The sequence below is a fragment of the Syzygium oleosum genome, unplaced genomic scaffold, assembly GCF_021117445.2.
Source record: "Syzygium oleosum isolate NSW1041296 unplaced genomic scaffold, Sole_v2.1 Sole_v2.02, whole genome shotgun sequence".
NCBI classification, from domain to species: Eukaryota; Viridiplantae; Streptophyta; class Magnoliopsida; order Myrtales; family Myrtaceae; genus Syzygium; species Syzygium oleosum.
The window spans coordinates 21030772-21052024 of record NW_026607486.1 but is presented as its reverse complement, the minus strand read 5'-3'; the positions used below and the strand labels follow the sequence as shown (position 1 = coordinate 21052024).

At 39.8% G+C, this 21253-nt stretch overlaps 2 protein-coding genes across 2 annotated transcripts; one reads left to right on the top strand and one right to left on the bottom strand.

Moving 5' to 3' along the window:
* Positions 1-14161: 14161 nt before the first annotated feature.
* On the bottom strand, positions 14162-17703 carry LOC115673205 (UBP1-associated protein 2A-like). The gene is made up of 6 exons (XM_030595294.2): positions 17469-17703; positions 16267-16387; positions 15912-16055; positions 15069-15265; positions 14904-14979; positions 14162-14698 (listed from the first exon to the last, which is right to left on the bottom strand). Exons 1-6 carry the CDS (start codon positions 17597-17599, stop codon positions 14342-14344), a joined length of 1026 nt encoding a protein of 341 aa, XP_030451154.1. The 5' UTR covers positions 17600-17703; the 3' UTR covers positions 14162-14341.
* A 2638-nt stretch (positions 17704-20341) lies between these two features.
* On the top strand, positions 20342-21013 carry LOC115673165 (histone H1-like). The gene is made up of 2 exons (XM_030595247.2): positions 20342-20385; positions 20668-21013. Exons 1-2 carry the CDS (start codon positions 20342-20344, stop codon positions 21011-21013), a joined length of 390 nt encoding a protein of 129 aa, XP_030451107.2.
* Positions 21014-21253: the final 240 nt, after the last annotated feature.

The following is a 21253-nucleotide window of genomic DNA, read 5'->3' as shown; positions in this document are numbered from 1 at the left end:
GAATAGTGTCTTCTCCATTTGATATGAACATCCTTGAAATGTCTTGAGTTAAATATTCTCTTTTCGGGTAATGATTGGAGTGCACCTGGAACCATTACTGGTTGAGATACATCTGCGCGAGTCGCCATTATTGAGATATTGTCCGGCACGAGGTAGTAAAAGCGATTTGTGAGGTGACTACACACGAAATAAAAGATGAGTACTTTAATATCGAATGAAGGTACTTTTTAAATTGGAAAAATTGTCCAAAGAGTATTAAATTTGTTGCACTTTTATCAATTCAATCATACACTTTTTAATTTGTCAATTGAGTCATAAATATGTACATGTTTTGGCAATTGAGTTCATCTGGCCAATTTTGATTGAAAATCGCTGACGTGGACACTGATTATCCTACGTGGCACAGCCTACACTGATGTAAACAATTTTAATAATATCTTAATATCTTTTGAATTTTTATTTTATTTTCCCGTTTTTCTTATCTCCTCTTTTCCTTCTTTACTTTTTTTTTTTAATATTTTTCTCTTCTTTCCTTTTCTTTCTTTTCTTTTTTTCTTTTTACCTTCACTGGCTGTTGCCAGGCCTCATCGATGGCTGGTGGAGGTCACCAGCGTCACGCGAGGGCGGACCTTCACCAGATTGGGTGAGGGTTTGCCGTCGCTAGCCCAGGCAAGGGCAACCCTCGCTAGGGGCTAGTGACGGCGGCCAACGCTTGACGACGACCTCTGCAAGCCATCAATGGGGCCCGAAGGCAGTCGGCGTAGGGAAAAAGGGAAAAGAAGAGAAAAGGAAAAAAATAATAAAAAAATAAGGAAGGAAAAGAGAAGAAAAGAAAATAGTGAAAAATAAAAAAAATTAATAAAAATTGTCCACATCAGCGCCATCCATGCCACGTAGGATGGCCGATGAGGACGTCAGTGATATCCTGTCAAAATTGGCTAGATTGACTCAATTGATAAAACGTAAAAATGTTTAGAATTGAATTGGCAAAAGCATAATAAATTTAGGGCTTTTTGCACAATTTTCTCTTTCCATTTGAACTCGTGGCTGCATAAGGTCACATGTTTACGAGCATCATCTTCTACCTTCGCTTTTTAAGAGCACTCTAGAGGACATCGACTTTTTGACGTCAAAATCTTCTTGAGTGTACATTAGTACATGCAATGGGAAGAGTCAAGTAAACATGGTTTGTTAGTAGTGAAAATGATTTCTAGGATACAAATGTGGAGATCGATTTTGCCTTCTTTCCTTCACTGATGAAGAGGTGTGGTTTAGGAACTTGCATCACCATATGCATTCCGCGTTGATATGACCATGTTGTAAATTATTCGGAGCCGCGTTGCACATATGTCCAATTTTACTTCGTTGCGATTGTCATGATTTTTGAGCACCGGATTGCTTAATTTTCCGTTGGTTTGGCTTTTGCAGGTTATACAGTGCCTTCATGGTCATGGCGGATTGCCAGCATGTTGCACGGATCGCTCTAATGTGTTAAAAATACTACCATGGTGCACATGCTTTTAACATGTAAAGGTAGTGATGATGAGATGTACTTGCCAAATCCAGCAACGGGTGACGTTACGTTCTTCCGTTATGTATTTTACGGGGTTTGGGTTTAAGAAAAGTCTTTGATATATGGAAATGGATGATCCTAACACTGTGGAAACTTACTGGAACTCTCTGATTATTAATAAGGAGGACTCCATTTATATGAAGAGAATGATATGTGGTGTTAATCTACTTCATTGTAGAGCATTTATTCTCAAAATTAGGAGGGTTGGTAATACTGGACACCGGGGACATAAGACTATTTCACTCGTGGTAATGGGCAATCATGTCACCAATTGACTGTTAATGAACACTTTGAATTTGTGGAACCTTGTAGGGCAGTTTCTGTCCAAATCAGAAGCTTCCGGTTGCTGGATCAGGCGAACATTATTGTAAATACTGGTGTAAATATTCATTACCTTATAAAATTTCATCGCTTAATCACATGTTTTTGACTGTAAATAGATCGGAATATTGTTGCATTGTTTTAGTCAACATGATTATTGAAAAAATGAAAATGCCGATATTACGATGAACAAGGAAAAAGCCAGGCCCAGAGTTGTAGCTCCGTCCCGGAAGAGAACCTCAAAGACTCTTTTTGGGCCTTTAAATGACATTCATGTTATCAAACTTGTTCTTCCAAAGCAAAACAGCGATGATGGGTAAATATGAAGTGCAAAAGCTTTTAAAAGTAATAAACGATTTTCATAACGAGTCACATATACGTTTTAGTTAACATTGAGATATAAAAATGCACATGGCACATCAACTTTATTCCATATCTTTCCATTTGACCTCGCGGCTGCATGAAAGTGAAGAATTCTGAAACTCGGTGGCGATATTTCCATGGCAAGCATCGCGGTTCGGAGCACGACCCCTCCGTCCACTCGCTTTTGCATTCACCTCTCTCGCCGTCGCAGCACTTGCACTGCACTCCGAGGGTAGCATAAATTTTCGAGTCTCCTGCAAGATTTACAACAACATCACCGATTATATCATTATGAAAGAAAAAGGCCAAAAAAAAAAAATTTGTGGTTTGCATCCTGTACATGTCAGTTTGTTTTAAACTCTGGAGTTTAAAGAAATTAATCATGCTGCATATTCTTTTTAAAGACGTTGGAAATATATCTTCATGCGGAGTTGATGATGGATAACATATGGAGCTGCTGCAACATCTCTTGGGCTCGTACACATTCCAACAATCATCATCACATGGAGGCCAAGGAGCTTGAGAATTGAGATCACTCATTGCCAAGTGAATGAACAAGAGCAGATCACTTTTGAAATGTTTATATGACTAAGAAGGGAATGAAACCCTTCAATTTTTTCTCCTAATTAAAGAGCTCTAGATCTTCTAGATAGGAGCCACGTTTTCTTATGGAAAGAGTGGACAAAGCTATTAATTCAAAGTTTTGGAAGGTTCTCAAACTTTCCTTGCCGTGCAAGAGAGGCTATAGGGGAGTTCTTACATGAGTTTAGTCCATGTGCTAAACTAAATTCGGACTATTGAAAATGATGAATCGCATGTGGGTTTCACGTGGATCCCACTAGATCTGACGATTCAGATTAAATTTAGTATATGTAATGAATTCATGGAAGCCTTGGTTCGCGATAGGACCTCCCGCAACAGTTTATATTGCCATGCATGGTTGCCGTCTTAGTTTCTACGTTGTTTAATTGATTTTGACCTATATGTTTTTTTTCTCTTTCTTTGAGGTGATAGGTCTTGATCTGTCGTGCAGCACATGTCCGGTTTTGACTAGAAAAATTTCCACCTCCCATGTTAGAAAGTCATTCTTCATGATTCTTTTAATCACACGTTGTCACCCAAGATTCAAAATGTCACCAAGCTTCCAGATTGTTTTCCCTTTCGAAACGATAAAACCTTGTCTCTTTAAATGAACGAAAATGTTACTCTCTTTAGAACCAAAAGAAACCTCCAGGCACGATTAACCTCCAATGCTTTCCGGTTTTCAAAGACTAGACTTCTTTTACGCACGGATGATGCTTATAGAGTCCCTTCAGGAATTTTCCTCGAGAGTCGATAGTCATTGTATTACGAATATATATATATAATCTTTTACACACAGATGATGCTTCTAGAGTCCCTTCAGGAATTGTTCCTCGAGAGTTGATAGTCATCGTATTACGAATATATATATATATTCTAGTGTTTGTATGTTATGACTAATTGTATTAAGGCTCTACTTGTTTCGTGGAAATGAATGATTTGAAAAAATATTCTCCAAAAAATGATCACTTGTATCACTTATAAAAATGAATTAACGAAAAATATATTTGTTGTCTGCAATAATCTTTAGACATGGATTGTTGTCGAAAATAAAAATATTTTCCATCGACTAATTATTTCAAGCGATACAAGCTATCATTTTTAGGAAAATATTTTCCAAATTATTCATTTTCCGCGAAATAAATGAAGCCTAAAATTAGGATAAAATGTAGATTGTTATGATCATGTTACAATCATAGAATGGTTTTTAGAGGGAACACCTAGAAGGTCCTCGGGGAGAAAAGGCAAAAATTGAATAGCATATGTGAATGTACCATGCAAAGTGAAGAATTATATCACGAATTTTGTTACATCTTTGAAAAAATGGATTTTTCTTCCACGCTGTTATATTTTTGTAAAAAAATTGGTAGGTTTAAAAAATGTATTGGGGCTTGTTTGTTTTGTTTATTATTGAGTAAAAAGTAATTTTTTTTACTTTCCCACTAACCCTTTTAAAATATTATCTAAGTTTCAAAAAGTTATGCGAGTTCTATTCTTTTTCCTTTTTCGATTTTGAACTTTTTTTGTTTGACAGAGACATCAATGCTTCCCACACTTTAGAATGGTTAACCTCTGTTAAAAGGCAAACCCTATTTGCAGACATGAACAAACACGAAAAAACTTTTAAATTAAGGGACGCAATTCATAGAAATTTTACATCAAGTATCCTCGGGTCACTTTCATGTGGAAGATTGTGCCATCACTCTAAATTTCTATCTAATTTTAGTCGTTAATTTTTTTGTAATGTTTGTGGAGATCTGTTAACCGGTGTCACCCACTAAAATGACTAGAAAATCAGCCAACAACAGCAACCACCTTAATTCGCAGAAGAATCATGGTCGAAGTCAAGATTCCATAAAGAAAAGCAGGAGAGAACACAAGAAAATCAATAACCTAAACTGTGGACTTCCAAGTCCACGTTAGTGAATCAAGGGATGATAGAAATAACATGTGAAAAGAGAGAATAAAGAATGACTTCAAAAGGGGAGAGAGCAAAATTACAACGACCCTTTTTCCATAACATGACGACCTTTTAAGCATCAAGAAATTTCCTGTCGAGTGTAAGAACATGGGAAGAAAACAATGCGTGGAGGAGAAACCCTAGTGAAGAACTTTTCTTGGCTCTTGATTTCTCCTCCTCCATGTCTTTAAATTTCTAATGTAAAGTTAAGTTATTTACATAAAAAGAAATCTTTTTCATAAGGTTATTATTTGATAGAAGTCTTGGTAGAAAAAAAATGGGTAGAATTAAAAACTAGCTTTCTTGGAGAGAGAGCCTTAGGATTTATAAATTAAGTTATACAAACAACAATCCCTTGGAGAGCTTATCCTTGAAAGCTAGTTATTTTGTTAATCAACCTAAAAGGTTTATAAATGCTTACGCATCATCACTTATAATCAATGTGGGACAACCTATTTATGATCTTTTAACATAATTTTGTAGAGGCTCTCTAGAGAATAGATATCGATTTTTTGACATCAAAATCATCTCGAGTCTGCATTAGTATGTGTAATGGCATGAGGAACCGAAATTTCTTAGTCTGCCAAGAAACACTAATGAAGAACTTTTTGTCGCCCTTGATTTCTCTTCCTCCATGTTGCTAAACTTCTAAAAATATATGTACGTGGCAAGTTTAATTCCTTCATATAAAGAAATCTTCTTCATTACGTTATTATAACAATATTAAAGTTTTGGTAGAAAAAATATGTGTCCAATTGAAAATTTGCTTTCCCGGAGAGAGAGCCTAATAATATTGTGTTGTACAACTCCCCCATACACTTTCCCCCGAATAAATTTGATTTTGCATTTTACAACTCCCCCGTACACTTTCCCCCCAATTAGTTATTGTAAATTGAATTGGACACACAATAATCCCAATGAGAGCTTATCCTTGAAAGCTAGTTATCCAGTTGATAAACTCAAAAGATTTATGAACGTACACACACCATCTTGTACCACCGGTGTGGACAACTTTTATATTATCTTCTAACATCACTTTTTAGAGGCACTCTAGAAACGAGATATTGACTTTTTGACGTCAAAATCTTCTCGAGTCTACATTAGTACATGCAATGGCATGAGTCAAGTAAACATGGTTGGTTCCCAGTGAAAAATATTTCTAGGATACAAATGTGGAGATCAGATTTGGCTTCTTTCCTTTACTGATGAAGAGGTGTTGTTTAGGAACTTGCATCACCATATGCATTCCACATTGATATTACCATGCCGTAAATTATTCAGAGCCGCGTTGCATATATGTTCGATTTTACTTCATTGCGGTTGTCATGATTTCTAAGCACAGCATTGCTTAATTTTCCGTTGGTTTGGTTTTTGCAGGTTATACAGTGCCTTAATGGTCATGGCGGATCGCCGGCTTGCTGCAGTTTGGATCGCTCTAATGTGTTCAAATAACTTCAATGGTGTGCATGCCGTTAACATGTAATGGTAGTGATGCATGATGAAATGTACTTGCCAAAGCCAGCAATGGGCGACTTTATGTTATTCCGTCGTGTGTTTTCCGGGGTTTGTGTTTAAGAAAAGTTCTTATATATGGAAATGGATGATCCTGACGCCGTGGAAACTTACTAGAACTCTCTGATGATCAACAAGGAGGATTTCCATATAGATGAAGAGAACGATATGCGATGTTAATCTACTACATTGTAGAGCATTTATTCTCAAAATTAGGAGGGTTGGTAATACTGGACACCTGGGACATAAGACTATTCCACTCATGGTATTGGGCAATCATGTCATCAATTAACTGTTATTAAGCACTTTGGATTTGTAGAACCTTGTCGGGTAGTTTCTGTCCAAATCAGAGGCTTCCGGTTGCCGGATCAGGCGAACGTTACTGTAAATATTGGTGTAAATATTCATTACCATATAAAATTTCATCGCTTAATTAAATGTTTTTGAGTGTAAATAGATCGGAATATTGTTTAATCAATGTGGTTACTCAAAAATTGAAGATGCCGATATTACGATGAATGAGGAAAGAGCCAGGCCCAGAGTTGTAGCTCCGTCCCTGCTCCGTCCCTATCACGTTGCGGAAGCAAATCTGAAAGGCTCTTTTCTCTTTTGGGACTACTAGGGGCAGGCCTTCCGTCCGTGGTGTCCTACTTCAAGGACTTCTCCTACCCCCAGTACACCAAAAGTACTGTGGCCCTGATACTTAGGGACATCGTCGTGCTCTGTCCCTATCATGTTCCTGAAAAGCACTTCTTCATACGACTAGCCGGGACACGAGTGCCGTTCCTAGTGTCCTAGAGCCGTTAAAAGGACTGTTACCCTCACCAGTCCCGAAAGAGGGTAGGGGTGACAAGCTGGCTATCGAAGCCGCCTGCCTCTACCGGATAGCAACGAGGGATGTTTATAGTTTAGCGAGGGCGCCCGCATCACCTGTGCCCTTTCATTTAGCAGTGAGAGTTGCGCGATGCTTCTCGATCTTGACTCGCATATTTTCAGCCAAAACGATTGGCTTGACGATGACATCTTATAATTCTTCCATTAAGTTGTTTCGTCGCAGCTTAAATCATGCCTTGAAGTGAACAAAGAAAAGAAGTAATGAACTCCCTAAAGTCATTGAACTAATCGTTGGTTTCAGAGGACAAAAGTCAATCTCAATGAACTTTTGGCAACTTTTGCAATACTTGATTAGAAGAACTCATGGGGGCGGCGAGTGATTAATACGCATCCCAATAAAACCGAGTGAGAATCGCTTTCTTTTTGGGCCTTTAAATGACATTTATGTTATCAAACTTGTTGTTCCAATGCAAAACGGCAATGATGGGTAAATATGAAGTGCGAGAGCTATTAAAACTAATAAACGATATTCATAACGAGTCACGGATACATTTTAGTTAACGTGGATATATAAAAATGCAAATAGCATATCAACTTTATTCCATATCTTTCCATTTGACCTCATGGCTGCATTCGGTCACCTGTTTACGTAGTGCAGAATTCTGAAACTCAATAGCGATATTTCCATGGCAAGCATCGCAGTTTGGAGCACGACCCCTCCGTCCACTCGCTTCTGCATTCACCTCTCTCACCTTCACAGCACTTGCATTGGAGTCCAAGAGTAGAATAAATTTTCAAGTCTCATGCAAAATTCACAACAAGATCACCGATTCTATCATTATGAAAGAAAAAGGCCGAAAGAAATTGTGGAATACATGCTGTACATATCAGTTTGGTTTAAACTCTAGAGTTCAGTAAGAAATTAATGATGCTGCATATTTCTTGGTTAAAGACGTTGGAAATAGATCTTCATACGGAGTTGATGATGGATAACAGATGGAGCTGCTCCAACTTCTCTTGGGCTCGTGCACATTACAACGATCATCATCACAAGGAGGCCAAGGTGCTTGAGATCACTCATTGCAAAGTGAATGAACAAGGGCAGATCTCTTTTGAAATGTTTATATGACTAAGAAGGGAATGAACCCCTTCAATTTTAGCTCCTATTTAAAGAGCTCTAGCTCACCAAAAAAATATTTTTTTTGTAAAAAGAGAGTTGTAGATGTTTTAGAAGATAGGAGCCATGTGTCCTTGTGGAAAGAGAGGACAAAGCTACTAATTCAAAGTTTTGGAAGTTTCTCAAACTTTCCATGCCGTGCAAGAGAGGCTATAGGGGAGGAATTATTTTATGAGTTTAGTAGATGTGCTAAACCGAATTCATACCATTAAAAATGATGAATCGAACGCGGGTCTTACGTGAATCCTACCAGATCTGACAATTCAGATTAAGTTTAACGTGTGTAATGGATTCATGAAAGCTTGTTCGGCAATAGGAGCTCAACAATAGGTATGCATTGCCATGCATGGTTGTCTTTTCTACGTTGTTTAATTGATTTTGACCTTCATGGTTTTCTCTTTCACTGAGGTGACAGGTCTTGATCTGTTGGGTAGCACATGTCCGGTTTTGACTATAAAAATTTCCCCCTTTCATGTCAGAAAGTCGTTCTTTAATTCCCATGTTGTCACACCAAGATTCAAAATTTCACCAAGCTTCGTAAGCATACAGATTGAATGTTATTCTCTCTAGGGACTAAAAGAACATTCGTACTCGATTGGCCTCTCTTATTTACGAGACTAGAATTCTTTTACACATGGATGATGCTTCTAGAGTCCCTTTAGGAATTGGTCCTTGAGAGTTGATAGCCATTATATTACAAAGAGTTATATTCTAGTGCTTGAATGTTACGACTATATGCATGGAAATCAAGACGATTTGTAGACCGTTGCGATCACGTTGCAATCTAGACAATGGTTTTTAGAGGGACCACAATGGAAGACCCTTGGGGAGAAAACAGGAAGGGCTTTTAAAAAATTGTCAAAGTTTCAAAATTACGGAAAAAAAAATGTATGTGACTGCTCTTTAAACCCTTTCAAATTTGATCTTTTCATGTTTGGGAGAGACATCGGCGGCAGTGCTTCCCACGCTTCAGATTGGTTAACCCCTATCAAAAGGCGAACCTTATTTGCAGAAGTCAAACTATTATGAACAAATAAATCACGAAAAACCTTTTAAATTAAGGGATGAAATTCATAGAAATTGTACTCATCACTCCCGGGTCACTTTCATTTGAAAGATTGTGCAATCGCTCCAAATGTGTGTCGAGATCTCCAAATGTATGTCGCTCCAAACCTTATTCGCAGAAGTCAAACTATTATGAACAAATAAATCACGAAAACCTTTTAAATTAAGGGACGAAATTCATAGAGATTGTACTCAATACTCTCGGACAACTTTCACGTGGAAGATTGGGCAATCACTCCAAATGTATGTCGAGATCTCTTTTAACTGGTGTTACCATCTAAATTGAGTGGAAAATTTGGCAACAAGGCCCGCCACCTGAATTTGCATAGGAATCTTGATCGAAGTCAAGATTCTATAAAGAAAAGCAAGAGAGAACACAAGAAAATCAATAACCTAAAGTTTGACATCCCAAGTCCCACGTTTGTGCATTAAGGGATGATGAAAAGAACACGTGAAAAGAGAGAATAAAGAATGATTTTAAAAGGGGAGAAAGTAAAAATAACAATGACTCTTTTTCCATAACATGACGGAGCTTTTATGCATCGAGAAATTTCCTCCCGATTGTAAAAGAACATGGGAAGAAGACAACCCCTTTTCCACGAAAAGAAACGCCGGTGAATAATTTCTCTAGAAAAATTACTTAAAAAAGTCTTAAACATATTGCGATTGTGACAATTCAATCATAAATCATTTTTTTTTTACAATCGAGTTCTAAACTTTTTGCATCCGTGCTAATTCGGTCAATCCAATCAATTTTGGCCGGAAATCGCTGACACGAATACCAGGTGGTTTGACCAAAAAAAAAAAAAAAAGAATGTTGGGCGGCATTCGTCACCCGGCTGGCGCTAATGGTGGCGTTTCACCTCCGGCAGCAATGAAAATCCTGAAGGAGGAGGAGGTCCGGCGGAGCATTTGTGTTAGAATCCACGAATAATCTCTTCATCATCATCCGTAACTGCCGCTCTCCTTCTTGGCATTGTTCCCCATCTTTCTTTCCGCTTCTTTTTCCAAATTGCCCCCCAAATACACCCGATGAGATTCAATCAATTTCCGCCGAAATCATAGCCCAAATTCTCCCCAACTTCTCTTCGCTGTTGATTCCTCCTCCTCCTCCTCCATGTTTTTAAATTTCTAACAATCTACGTGCGTGGTAAATTTTCACTTAGAAAGAAATCTTTTTCATTAGGTTATGATAACTAGGTAAAAGTCTTGGTAGAAAAAACAGATATGGGTTGAACCAAAAACTAGCTTTCTTGGAGAGAGAAAAGACGAACGATTTATAGATTAAATTACACAAACAATAATTCCTTGGAGGGTTCATCCTTGAAAGCTAGTTATTTCGTTAATCAACTAACACAATTTATGAATGCACACACGCCATCGCGTATTATCGATGGGGGACGACTTATGTATGATCTTTTAACGTAACTTTGTAGAGGTTCTCTAAAGAGTAGGGAATCGATTTTTTGACGTCAAAATCATCTCGGGTCTGCTTTGGTACGTGCAATGGCATTGAGGAACCAAGATCTCCTGGTCCTCCCAAGAAACGCTAGTGAAGAACTCTTTGTCGCTATTGCTTTCTTCTACTCCATGTTGTTAAACTTCTAACAATTTATGTACACGGCAAGTTTAATATGTCCGATTTTACTTCACCGCGGTTGTCATGATTTCCGAGCACCGGATTGCTTAATATTCCGTCGGTTTGGCTTTTGCAGGTTATACGGTGCTTCAATGGTCATGGCGGATCGCCGGCTTGCTGCGGTTTGGATCACTCTAAGGTGCCAGAATAACTTCAGTAACGTGCATGCTGTTAACATGCGATGGTGGTAATGATGAAATGCACTCGCTAAAGCCCAGCAATCGCTGGCTAAGTTTACGCTCCATCTGTAGAAACCATTTTCAGGAAGCTGCTCCTTTATCCAACTGAACTCAAATCCCAAAACCTTCAACTTTTCTATCACCTTAGGGGCGTGCATAGTAACCATTCTATTTCTCTGTTTTTCTATTTTTCTGTTTCCGAAAACAGGTTTGAAATAGAAATCCGTTGGCAACGCAATTTCATTTTTCTATTTCTGGAACAAATTTCTATTCCCAAAATAGGTTTGAAACAGAAATCAGAAGCAAAAACTTTTTACGTTTCTATTTCCGGAACAGAAGTGAGAAATAAAAACTCTTCTCATCGTTTGTCCTCACTACTAGCCGGCCGCTCACCCGTTGCCCCACCATCGCCACTGGTTGCCTCCCATCGCCGCCTACCGTTCGTCGCTGTCCTTCGCTGCCGGCCACCTCCCGTCGTCCACAGTTTGCCTTCCTCCACCGCTTCTCACCGTAAGCCGCTGCTGCTCGCCAGCCGTCCCCCACCATTGATTACCGCCGCCCAACACCGGCCACCTCCCGCCGCCACTCGCCCATCTCCCGTCATCGTCCTCCACCGCTGGCCACCTTCCATCGCCGTCCTCCACCACCTATTGCAGCCAACCGCCGTCCTCCACTGCTGCCCAACACTGGCCGCCTCCCGTCACCACCCGCCTCCCGTCGTCGACCACCTCCCGTCACCACCCGCCTCCCGTCGTCGACCGCCTCCCGCCGCTGTCCGCCGGCCGCTCGAGAGGGAGAAACTTTGTGTCGTTATCAAACGAATTTCTATTTCAGAAACATAAATTTTGTATCGTTATCAAACGTGTATTTTGGTTCAGAAACTCGTCCATGGAATAGAAATAGACTGCCCAAAAATTGATTTTTGAAACATAATGGTTGTCATTCGCGTCTTAAGAATATCCAAATTTACATCCCCAGTCAAAATATAGGGGCTACGAAGAATTACCTTGGCCATAGTGTCTCGACGAAGCCTCAACTTCTCATAACCTCGAATCTTATCCATCAAGACCGCGCGGTCTTGACGAAATATTTCAGCCGCTTCCCTATAGATCTTTCCCAGCTTAGTGCGCTCGATCCCGCAGTTACACAAAACATGGTAGTTCTCCAGCAACAATTCACTATCGCTCAACAGCATAACGTCGCGCGCAAGGAATGGAGCATATTCAGAGGGCTTCAAACCCATACTCTCAAAAAAAGGCTCGAACTCATTAATAGGATGTCGACCCAAGAATCGCGAAACCGACCGAGCGACATCGCCATCGGTCCTCTTAACATGCTTCTCGAGAAAGAAGGGGGCAGTTCCTACTAATGTGGTCTGCGTCCAAGAACTGTCGGCCTCTAGTGGAATGTAAGTAATCCGATAATGCAGCCTGCGCCCGTTTACGAATGGCGACGGGTATTTTACTTGCAGGTTCCTCGATATAGGCAAGTTCTTCAGCTGGCACGGGCCGTTCAGTCCTGTAGAGTCTAGGGTTATGAGCGCCATGGACGAAACCAGTGGGACAAGATCGGATTTTTAAGGACGGCTGAGTGGTTTTCGAGAAAATTTGAAGACACCCATTTGAGAATGGACAATGGTCTGAGTTTCTGTACTTGTCTCATGAGTGACCATCCGAGTATTTTTATAAAAGTGCCATGCGGTGAAGAAGACGAGAACGAAACAAGCGTAAGTTTCAAGCTTTGAAGCTTCAGAAGAAGAAAATGAGTTCGCGCTAGCTCGGATGGATGATTCTCATTTGAAGCATCAGTCGACGGCTTTATTCGGCTCTTTCGGCCAACTCCATTTGAGGAGCAGTGGGAGCTGCGAAAATGCTGTTTCCACCCCGCGGGGAGGACGAAGAGCAAGAGCGTCGGAAGCCGTGGCCAACTTCGTGCCGGGCCCAGGCCCGGCCCACTACTGTACCGGGCCGGACCTATCCCGGCCCATTACTGGACCTGGTCGTCGCGCTCGTGCTAGTCCTATCACCTTGCCCGGGCTCGTGCTAGCATCGTGCCGGAGCCATTTTCTCAATCAAGTACCAATCTTGTTGAAATCCGATGCGAAATCGAGATTGAGATGGGGGAAAATCTTCCATACATCGACGGTGCATGAAACCAATGATACTGCTGCCTACCATCTCTGTGCATCACTGATGGAAACCCACTGGATCGTTCATATCTCCTCTACATCAACAGTAAAGGCCCAAGCTGGCATGCCTGACATGACATCATAAGACGAGTTTGCTGCTAATTCTTTTTCAAAGATCTATCGACCACGGCTAAAGGGACCCTTCTCAATCTATGAAGTGTAAGTTCAAGTTTCCAAGGATTACCTCCCTCAGTTGTTTTCGTTCTCTTTTCTTCTGGGACTATATGATGATATTCATGCCTTCTCTTTTTGCACATCCTTGGTCTAAGAGAGTCCTCTTCAGAACTTAATTAATGATAGTACATGCGTTTTTATCTTGTTAAAATCCTGGAGAAAGTAACTCTTGGGCTAGAATTTGTGTTTCTAAGGAAATTTTGAATTAAATTGCTGATTAGCCGTGATCAACAAAAAGAGGTTAGAAAAACCCTGATCAATCTCGTTCTTCAAGCCATATGCTTCTCTTGAAAACAGCACGAATCGAGACTAATAACACCAACAATGAATGGACAGCAGCTCAAGTGCAAGAAATCTTTAGAATCAACAGCGAGGTAGCAATCAGTTGCACAATGATCGACCAAGGTTTACTTGCCATATATTCATCACTCACATTTAGAACTAGAGATTTGTACTTTCTCCGGTGTGTTCGACCTTCTCTCATTTGCCGAGCAAGCTCAGTTTTGCCATGATGTTAAGGAGGACAAGACAGCCAAGATATCGAAAGACACTTGCGACAGCGAAAGTACTAGTCTAGAAAGAGACCTAAGAATCTCCAGATATATACCTGCTCCGAAATAAATTGCATTCGATAGAACGATCAAGGCAACCTAGATGTCACCACTAAATTAGAAATGATACAGAAATAAGCATTCAAAACTTTGAACTTCCAATTCAGAGAGAGAGAGAGAGAGAGAGAGAGAGAGGGGTCATGCTACACCATTTTTGAGCCGATTACTGCTTGGCACCGTAATAGGGATAGCCACCCATCCCCATAGGCGGTGTCGGAGGGACACCAAGCTGGTCTTTCTTCACAGCAAGTTGAGGGTAAGTCATTTGAGGCTGTGCCGCATATGGCATAGGTGCCGCAGGAGGGCTTGGGTAAGTGGCACCTAGGTAAGCTGGTGCAGCTTGAGGATAAGAATATCCAGTAGGATCCATGCTAGCATAAACCTTTCCAGTCTGAGGATATCCTGACTGAGGATATCCTGCTGCCATTGGTGCACCCATTGGAACCATTGTAGCAGGTAGCTGTGGCTGTGCCGTTTTGCGTCCATGTGATTCAGCATATTTGACAGTTATGCTCCGTCCCTGAAATGAAAAAGAAAGCCTCATCAAGTGAATCCATCTATCCCATAAAGAGTTGGTCAGATGATTCCATCCATCACAGAAAGCCCTAAATTAGGCATGGACAAGTAAGAAATGTAAGGCTTCATGTATGCGAGAACTTGAGCGTTGGGATAAATGATGCGTATAAAACAAATGCAAGAGGCCGATTAGTTCATCATTCGCCTACCCCAAGTAGCTTTTGTGGATCATCGATGGCTCTTTTGGCAGCCTCGGATGTCTTATAAGTAACAAATCCAAACCCACTGCAAACAAGAAAAATATAATGACCATCCACGGGAAAGTAACTGAGATAATCTCAATTAGTATCTGAAGATGAACAGAGACGCTCAACCGTGATTCAGTTGTATCTTTATCATATGCGACTGAACCTTCTTCAATATCACCATATCTTCCAAAAAAACTGAGCAGCATCTCACTAGTGACATCTGGTGACAACCCACCAATAAATAGCTTCCTCTTAGCTAAATCAGGCATACCACTTGACCCAGTCAGTCCCTCACCTGCCAGATTACAGACAGCCATCCTGCCCTAAATTTAAAAGTTTGTAAGAACAACAATTATTAACTACAAGAGTGAAGAGGAAGTGCTACGTGTTTCAACAAACAGCCTGGCTTCTATGTCTGAAATGGCTACCTAACAAGAGATGGCAACTAAATTCTCCTAATCAATTTTCAAAAGGAGGAAACCATCTTGTACACAATAAAGCTCGGAGTTATTGCTTCTGCAAATAATTATGATATAGCAAACTTAAAGACTTATCTGCCTCTAAGAAGCAAGATGATCTTCCACAGTAATTCTGCCTCAAATTTGATTTATGAAGCATTTATCTAAAATTTCTCGTAATAACAATGCTATGAGATCTCAATTAAACACTGCCTCCATTATCAATAGAAAATGCTTCAAAAAACCTGATTTTATAAATTAAGATTTACATTCTCCATCTTTTCTTCAATGAAATGATATAAATACTCACTAATTAAACATCATATATATACGGCAATCTCCAAAATTTATCATGCCATTCAACAGAGAGTTTTCGAACTCTAGTAAAGTGTGAGTGAGTGCATGTATCAGGGCGAAAAGCCGAAACAGTGAGAAAAGCGCGCAGATAGCGAGAGAGAGAGAGAGCACTATAGCATTAGCTGCAGAAAGTGAGAAATTGGCATATACATACATCAATCATTTTGCTAGGTGCCCTCAGTGCAATTCGAGTTGACTCCATATTTTTGTAAGTAATAAAACCATAACCGCGCGATTTCCCTGTTGTTTTGTCATAAATGACAGCACCTTCTTCTATTTCTCCATGAACTTGAAAGGCCTGGAACAAAAAAATGTCCTTAATTGCTTCAAGATAAAAAATCCACGCTCAGGACCTCTCCTGAAACTTCAATAATGAGGAGAAAACATCTAAAAGCAAATCGCATTTAAGGAATAAATATCTCTCCCTCGCAATTGTGACAGCTCGCGATGGGGAATTCGAACACAACGGCACATGGACACAATCGGCAAGCAGCAAGCAATGCACTCACAGCACACAAGGTTTCTGAAGTGGTATTCCAGGCCAAGCCACGGACAAAAAGCTTTCGGTGGACTGGATCTGCACTCGCGATACTTTTTATTTCTTCTGCAATCGAATGGTATTGGGATCCTCTTTATTCGTCAACATGCAAACAAACACACATGCACAGGGTCAATCACACGGCATACAGTTCACTAGCACAAACATTACATTATCAGGTAAAAGCATGTATGGAAACAAGACTGCCCTTGCACATAGGCAGACATAAGTGGAAAGAGCAAAGCTACTGGCCGAAGCATCCCTCATTCGCTATAATCCACGAAACTTTATACAAAAGCTTGAATCAAGGAGGGCCTGATCCCAATAAAAATAAAGCAGCATTGTCGAAATTGAGGAGTGCCACAACAGTATTTTCAGATAATCAGACTTCTATTAGTTTGAATAACGAATTCAGTAAAGTCAGAACCAGACTCGTCCGGACTCAAGAGTCCGAAGGAACAATGTTACCATCAAAAGGACAGCAATAAGCATTGATAAGTACAACAAATTAACGAAAAAAATATAGGTAGACCCTCTGAGAAACGAAATGCAAATATGGCTATAATATAACCTATCAATGAAAGCGGAGACAGAGCCTCCTGGTTCGGCCATAACTGAAGAAGCCACAAAGATTTGAGAAGGCATAGCAGCTGCAGCTGGTTCTTGACATTACTGGCACATAATGAAAAAACCAAAAAGAGAAGATTTTGTTGCCCCTCATAGACTCTTAAACTCGCGTTCCATCAAATCCATTTAAATCAGCCATGGTGAATTCCACTAGACAAAATAATCAAAAACTACGGCAAAACTTGCAAGGTTCTGAAACAGACTACGCAGATGAATTCAACAATACCCACAAACGAAATCCCAAAACGAGGAATACCCTTTAAGAATACCAGGTAAACTTCGCATAAATAAACCCCCCACCCCTCCCACTTCCACTCGCCTCGCTGATCAAGATTAATCACTGCTCAAAGCTTGTTCTTTTTCTTCTAATGACTGCTCAAGATTTGTCGACTGAAATTCATCAAAGATGCCCACCCACCGAACTAGACCACCCGTCGTCATCTAACGATGCTAATTAACGCCGATTGGCGAGATCCAAATGCTAAAGAATAAAGACAATATACGAGATCGCAAACGCAAGAAACGGAGCGACAAGAGAGCACGAACAGCTTAGCGAGGAGCTCGACGAGGTGGGGCTTCGCGAGGGGCTCGAGAAGCGAGCGGAGGTGCTCCTCGGAGTCGGAAGAATCGCCATTTCCGGCGATCTCGTCGAGCTTTCTCTTCTTCAAATCTTCCATTCTTTGCTGCGCTGAATCTGCCCTGTTCTTCTTCAAAGCGTCGTGGCTTCTGCTTCCTCCGGGTCTGCTAGGGTTTGTGGCTTTATTGATTGGACTCCTTGCGGGGGTTTCCACGTCACCCGTCAGATTTATTATCCTCGAAAAATCTTATTTTTTAACTCTTTTTTTTTTAAGTTAATAGCACAGAAAATCCTAAATTAATACGCTCGCTACAAATTTACCCTCACCATAAAAAAATTCTAAATTAAATTCGTTATGGGTGTACAATTTTTTTGGTATTAACCCTTTTGTTTATCGATCAAATCCCTGCATTTGATTTAAATTTTATTCTTTGAGATGATAAGTCTTGATTTTGGGATGTCTTGGTTCTGCATGAAAACTATTCTGGTTCTGTCCAGAATTGGTTTTTTATTCTCAGAATCAGTTTTGGACCAGAAACCCGTTTGGTAACGCAATTTCATTTTTCTATTTCCGGGACAAGTTTGCTTCCAAAACTGATTCTAAAACCAGAAATGAGAACAAAAAAAAAAGTTGGTTTTTCATTTCTGGAACAAAAGTGAGAACCATTTCTGAGGAATTCATTTTCTTCAACACACATATTCATATGGAAGTCACGATCTTTGAGGTGAGAAAAAAAATCAAAAAATCAAAAATTTCAAAACTTAACAGAATGGTTTAGAATCTGTGGCTACCCACTTTCAGTGAAATTTAATTTTTTTTAGGTACCGGAAAAAATAAATAAAATAAATAAAAATAAAAAATTTCAAAATTTCACAAAATGGCTTAGAAAACCTATGGCCACCCACTTTGAGCAAAATTTAATTTTTTTAGTTGCCAAAAAAAAATAAAAAATTCTAAAATTTAAAAACTTCACAGAATATCTTAGAATACCTGTGGCCACCCAATTCGAGCGAAATTTTATTTCTTTAGGTGTCGAAAAAAAAAAAAGCAAAAAATCAAAAATTTCAAAACTTCACAGAATGGCTTAGAATACTTGTGGCCATCCACTTTGAGTGAAATTTAAAATTTTTTAGGTGCCGAAAAAAATAAAAAAAAATAAAAAATTTCAAAACTTCACAGAATAGCTTAAAATACCTGTGGCCACCCACTTTGAGTGAAATTTAATTTTTTTTATATGCCAAAAAAAATAAAAATAAGCAAAAAATTAAAAATTTCAAAACTTTACAGAATGGCTTAAAATACCTGTGGCCACCCACTTTGAGCGAAATTTTATTTTTTTATGTGCCGAAAAAAATAAAAATAAAAAGAAAAAAAGAAAAAATTTCAAAACTTCACAAAATGTCTTAGAATACCTGTGGCCATCCACTTTAAGCGAAATTTAAATTTTTTTAGGTGCCGAAAAAAATAAAAAAATAAAAAATAAAAAACTTCACATAATTGCTTAGAATACCTATGGCCACCCACTTTGAGTGAAATTTAATTTTTTTTAGGTGTCGAAAAAAAATAAAAATAAGCAAAAAAGAAAAAGTTTCAAAACTTCACAGAATGGCTTAGAATACATGTGGCCATCCACTTTGAGTGAAATTTAATTTTCTTTAGGAACCAAAAAAAATAAAAAAATACCATTTGGGCTTCTAAAAAAAATTAAATTTTACTCAAAGTGGGTGGCTAGAGGTATTGTAAGTCATTTTGTGAAGTTTTGAAATTTTTGATTTTTTATGTTTTTTTTCACCTAAAAAATTTAAATTTCACTCAAAGTGGATGGCCCATGTATTCTAAGTCATTCCGTGAAGTTTTGAAATTTTTTATTTTTTGCTTTTTTTCACCTCCAAAAATTAAAATTTCACTCAAAGTGGGTGGCCACAGGTATTCTAAGTCATTCCAGAAAGTTTTGAAATTTTTGAGTTTTTGAATTTTTTTGGGCACCTTAAAAATTTAAATTTCACTCAAAGTGGTGGCCACATGTATTCTAAACTATTCGTGAAGTTTTGAAATTTTTGATTTTTTGATTTTTTTTGGGCACCTAAAAAAATTTAAATTTCACTAAAAGTGGGTGGCCACAGGTATTCTAAGCAATTCTGTAAAGTTTTGAAATTTTTGATTTCTTGATTTTTTTTGAAAAAATTCAAAAAATTTCTTATTTTCCCGAAATCTATTTTTTTTTTATTTTCTCGACATTTTGATGATTTTTTCTGGAATTTTTCAATTTTTTGGGATTTTCTGAATTTTTTTAAAGATTTTTATGAATTTTTCGGATTTTTTATTATTTTTATTCCATTTCTAAAAAAATGGATTTTTGTTCCTGGAAATAGAATTTTCTGTTGTTTATCAAACGGGTTTTTATTTCAGGAAATAAAAATTTTGTGCTGTTATCAAACGGGTTTCTGTTCTAGAAATAGAAATTTTTTGTCATTATCAAACGGGCTTTTTTCCTCAGAAACTCATCCAGGAACCAGAAATAGAAAAATCTATTTCTGGTTCAGGAACTCATTCCGAAACAGAATGGTTATCATTCGCTACCCTTATCTCTAACTCTTTTTTTTTTTACTTTTGCTCTGCCTATTTACAAAGCACAAGAGTCAAACCTTGCATCTATGATACAAGCCTTCTCACCCTCCAATCCCTTTACTAGCGGGGCCGCATTCCTATTAGCTCCACCTTTCGAGAAAATATTGCGTGAGTGAGATATTCCACATCAGCTATGCATAACACCACTGAACGAATGACATGTGGCAAGCGAGCCCCACAGATCAGATTTATTAAAAAATCTAATCTGAGCGAATGACCTTCTCTCTCCCATCGTCCGGTCAGAGGGGGCCCACCCGGTCAGACCTCCAATTTTCAAAATAAAGTTCTCTCGCGCCCGAACCTTTCTCTCTCCTCCTGGATAATAAGGCGCTCGCGCCACCCCAAAACACCTCTCTCTCTCTCTCTCTCTCTCTCTCTCTCTCTCTCTCTCTCTCTCTCTCTCTCTCTCTCTCTCTCTCTCTCTCTCAGAACTTGCGCTCCGTTCGACACCGCCTCCGACGCCGACGCCTCCGACTCCGACGCCGAGGCCGACGCCTCGACTCTACGCGCTCGCGCTCCCAACCTCTCTCTCCTCCCAGACGCGACGCCTCCGACGTCGACGCCTTCTGCACTCTGAGAACTCGCGCTCCCTCCGACGCGACGCCTTCGTCGCCGCCTCCGACGCCGACGACGAAGGCCCACCTTAGGGACGAGGTTGGGAGGTTGGGAGAGGGCATTTTTTCTTTTTGGTCTAAGGCGGCAGCTCGCAAGGTGAAGGTGGCTGCCGCAGCCGCCAAGCCCAAAGCAGCTGCGAAGCCGAAAGCTACGGCGGGTGTGAAGAGAAAGGCGGCCGAGAAGCCGAGGTTGACACCCGAGAAGAAAGCTGTGGAGAAGGTTGCCGCCGCGAAGCTGAGGAAGACGCCGGTGAAGAAGGCCAAGAAGTGAGTCGGTGATGTGTCCTTTACCAGGGTGAAGCAGAGGCCGAGGGGCGGGTGACCGCCCTCGACAAGAGCTTCGGGTTCTCAAGGTTCGCAAGCACGAGCTTGGGTACAAGGTTGAAAGAGGGCATTTTTTTTTTTTTGAAGGGAGAGCTAAATGTTAAAGTTTGTCATTCGGGCTGTGTAGCGTAAACAAAGTGTAGTGCAAGAGCCGGCCCTCAGTTGACTGAAAATGCTCATCGCTCAT

What these genes read in the sequence shown, in the direction of transcription:
- LOC115673205 (XM_030595294.2), bottom strand. Translation starts at nt 17,599, where the DNA reads ATGGAAGATTTGAAGAAGAGAAAGCTCGACGAGATCGCCGGAAATGGC. An exon ending in CACCTAGCAAAATGATTGAT is followed by an intron (nt 15,266 to 15,911) that starts GTATGTATATGC and finishes TTTTAAATTTAG; the next exon opens with GGCAGGATGGCTGTCTGTAA. An exon ending in AAAGATACAACTGAATCACG is followed by an intron (nt 14,980 to 15,068) that starts GTTGAGCGTCTC and finishes TCTTGTTTGCAG; the next exon opens with TGGGTTTGGATTTGTTACTT.
- LOC115673165 (XM_030595247.2), top strand. Translation starts at nt 20,342, where the DNA reads ATGACCTTCTCTCTCCCATCGTCCGGTCAGAGGGGGCCCACCCG. An exon ending in GGTCAGAGGGGGCCCACCCG is followed by an intron (nt 20,386 to 20,667) that starts GTCAGACCTCCA and finishes CTCTCCTCCCAG; the next exon opens with ACGCGACGCCTCCGACGTCG.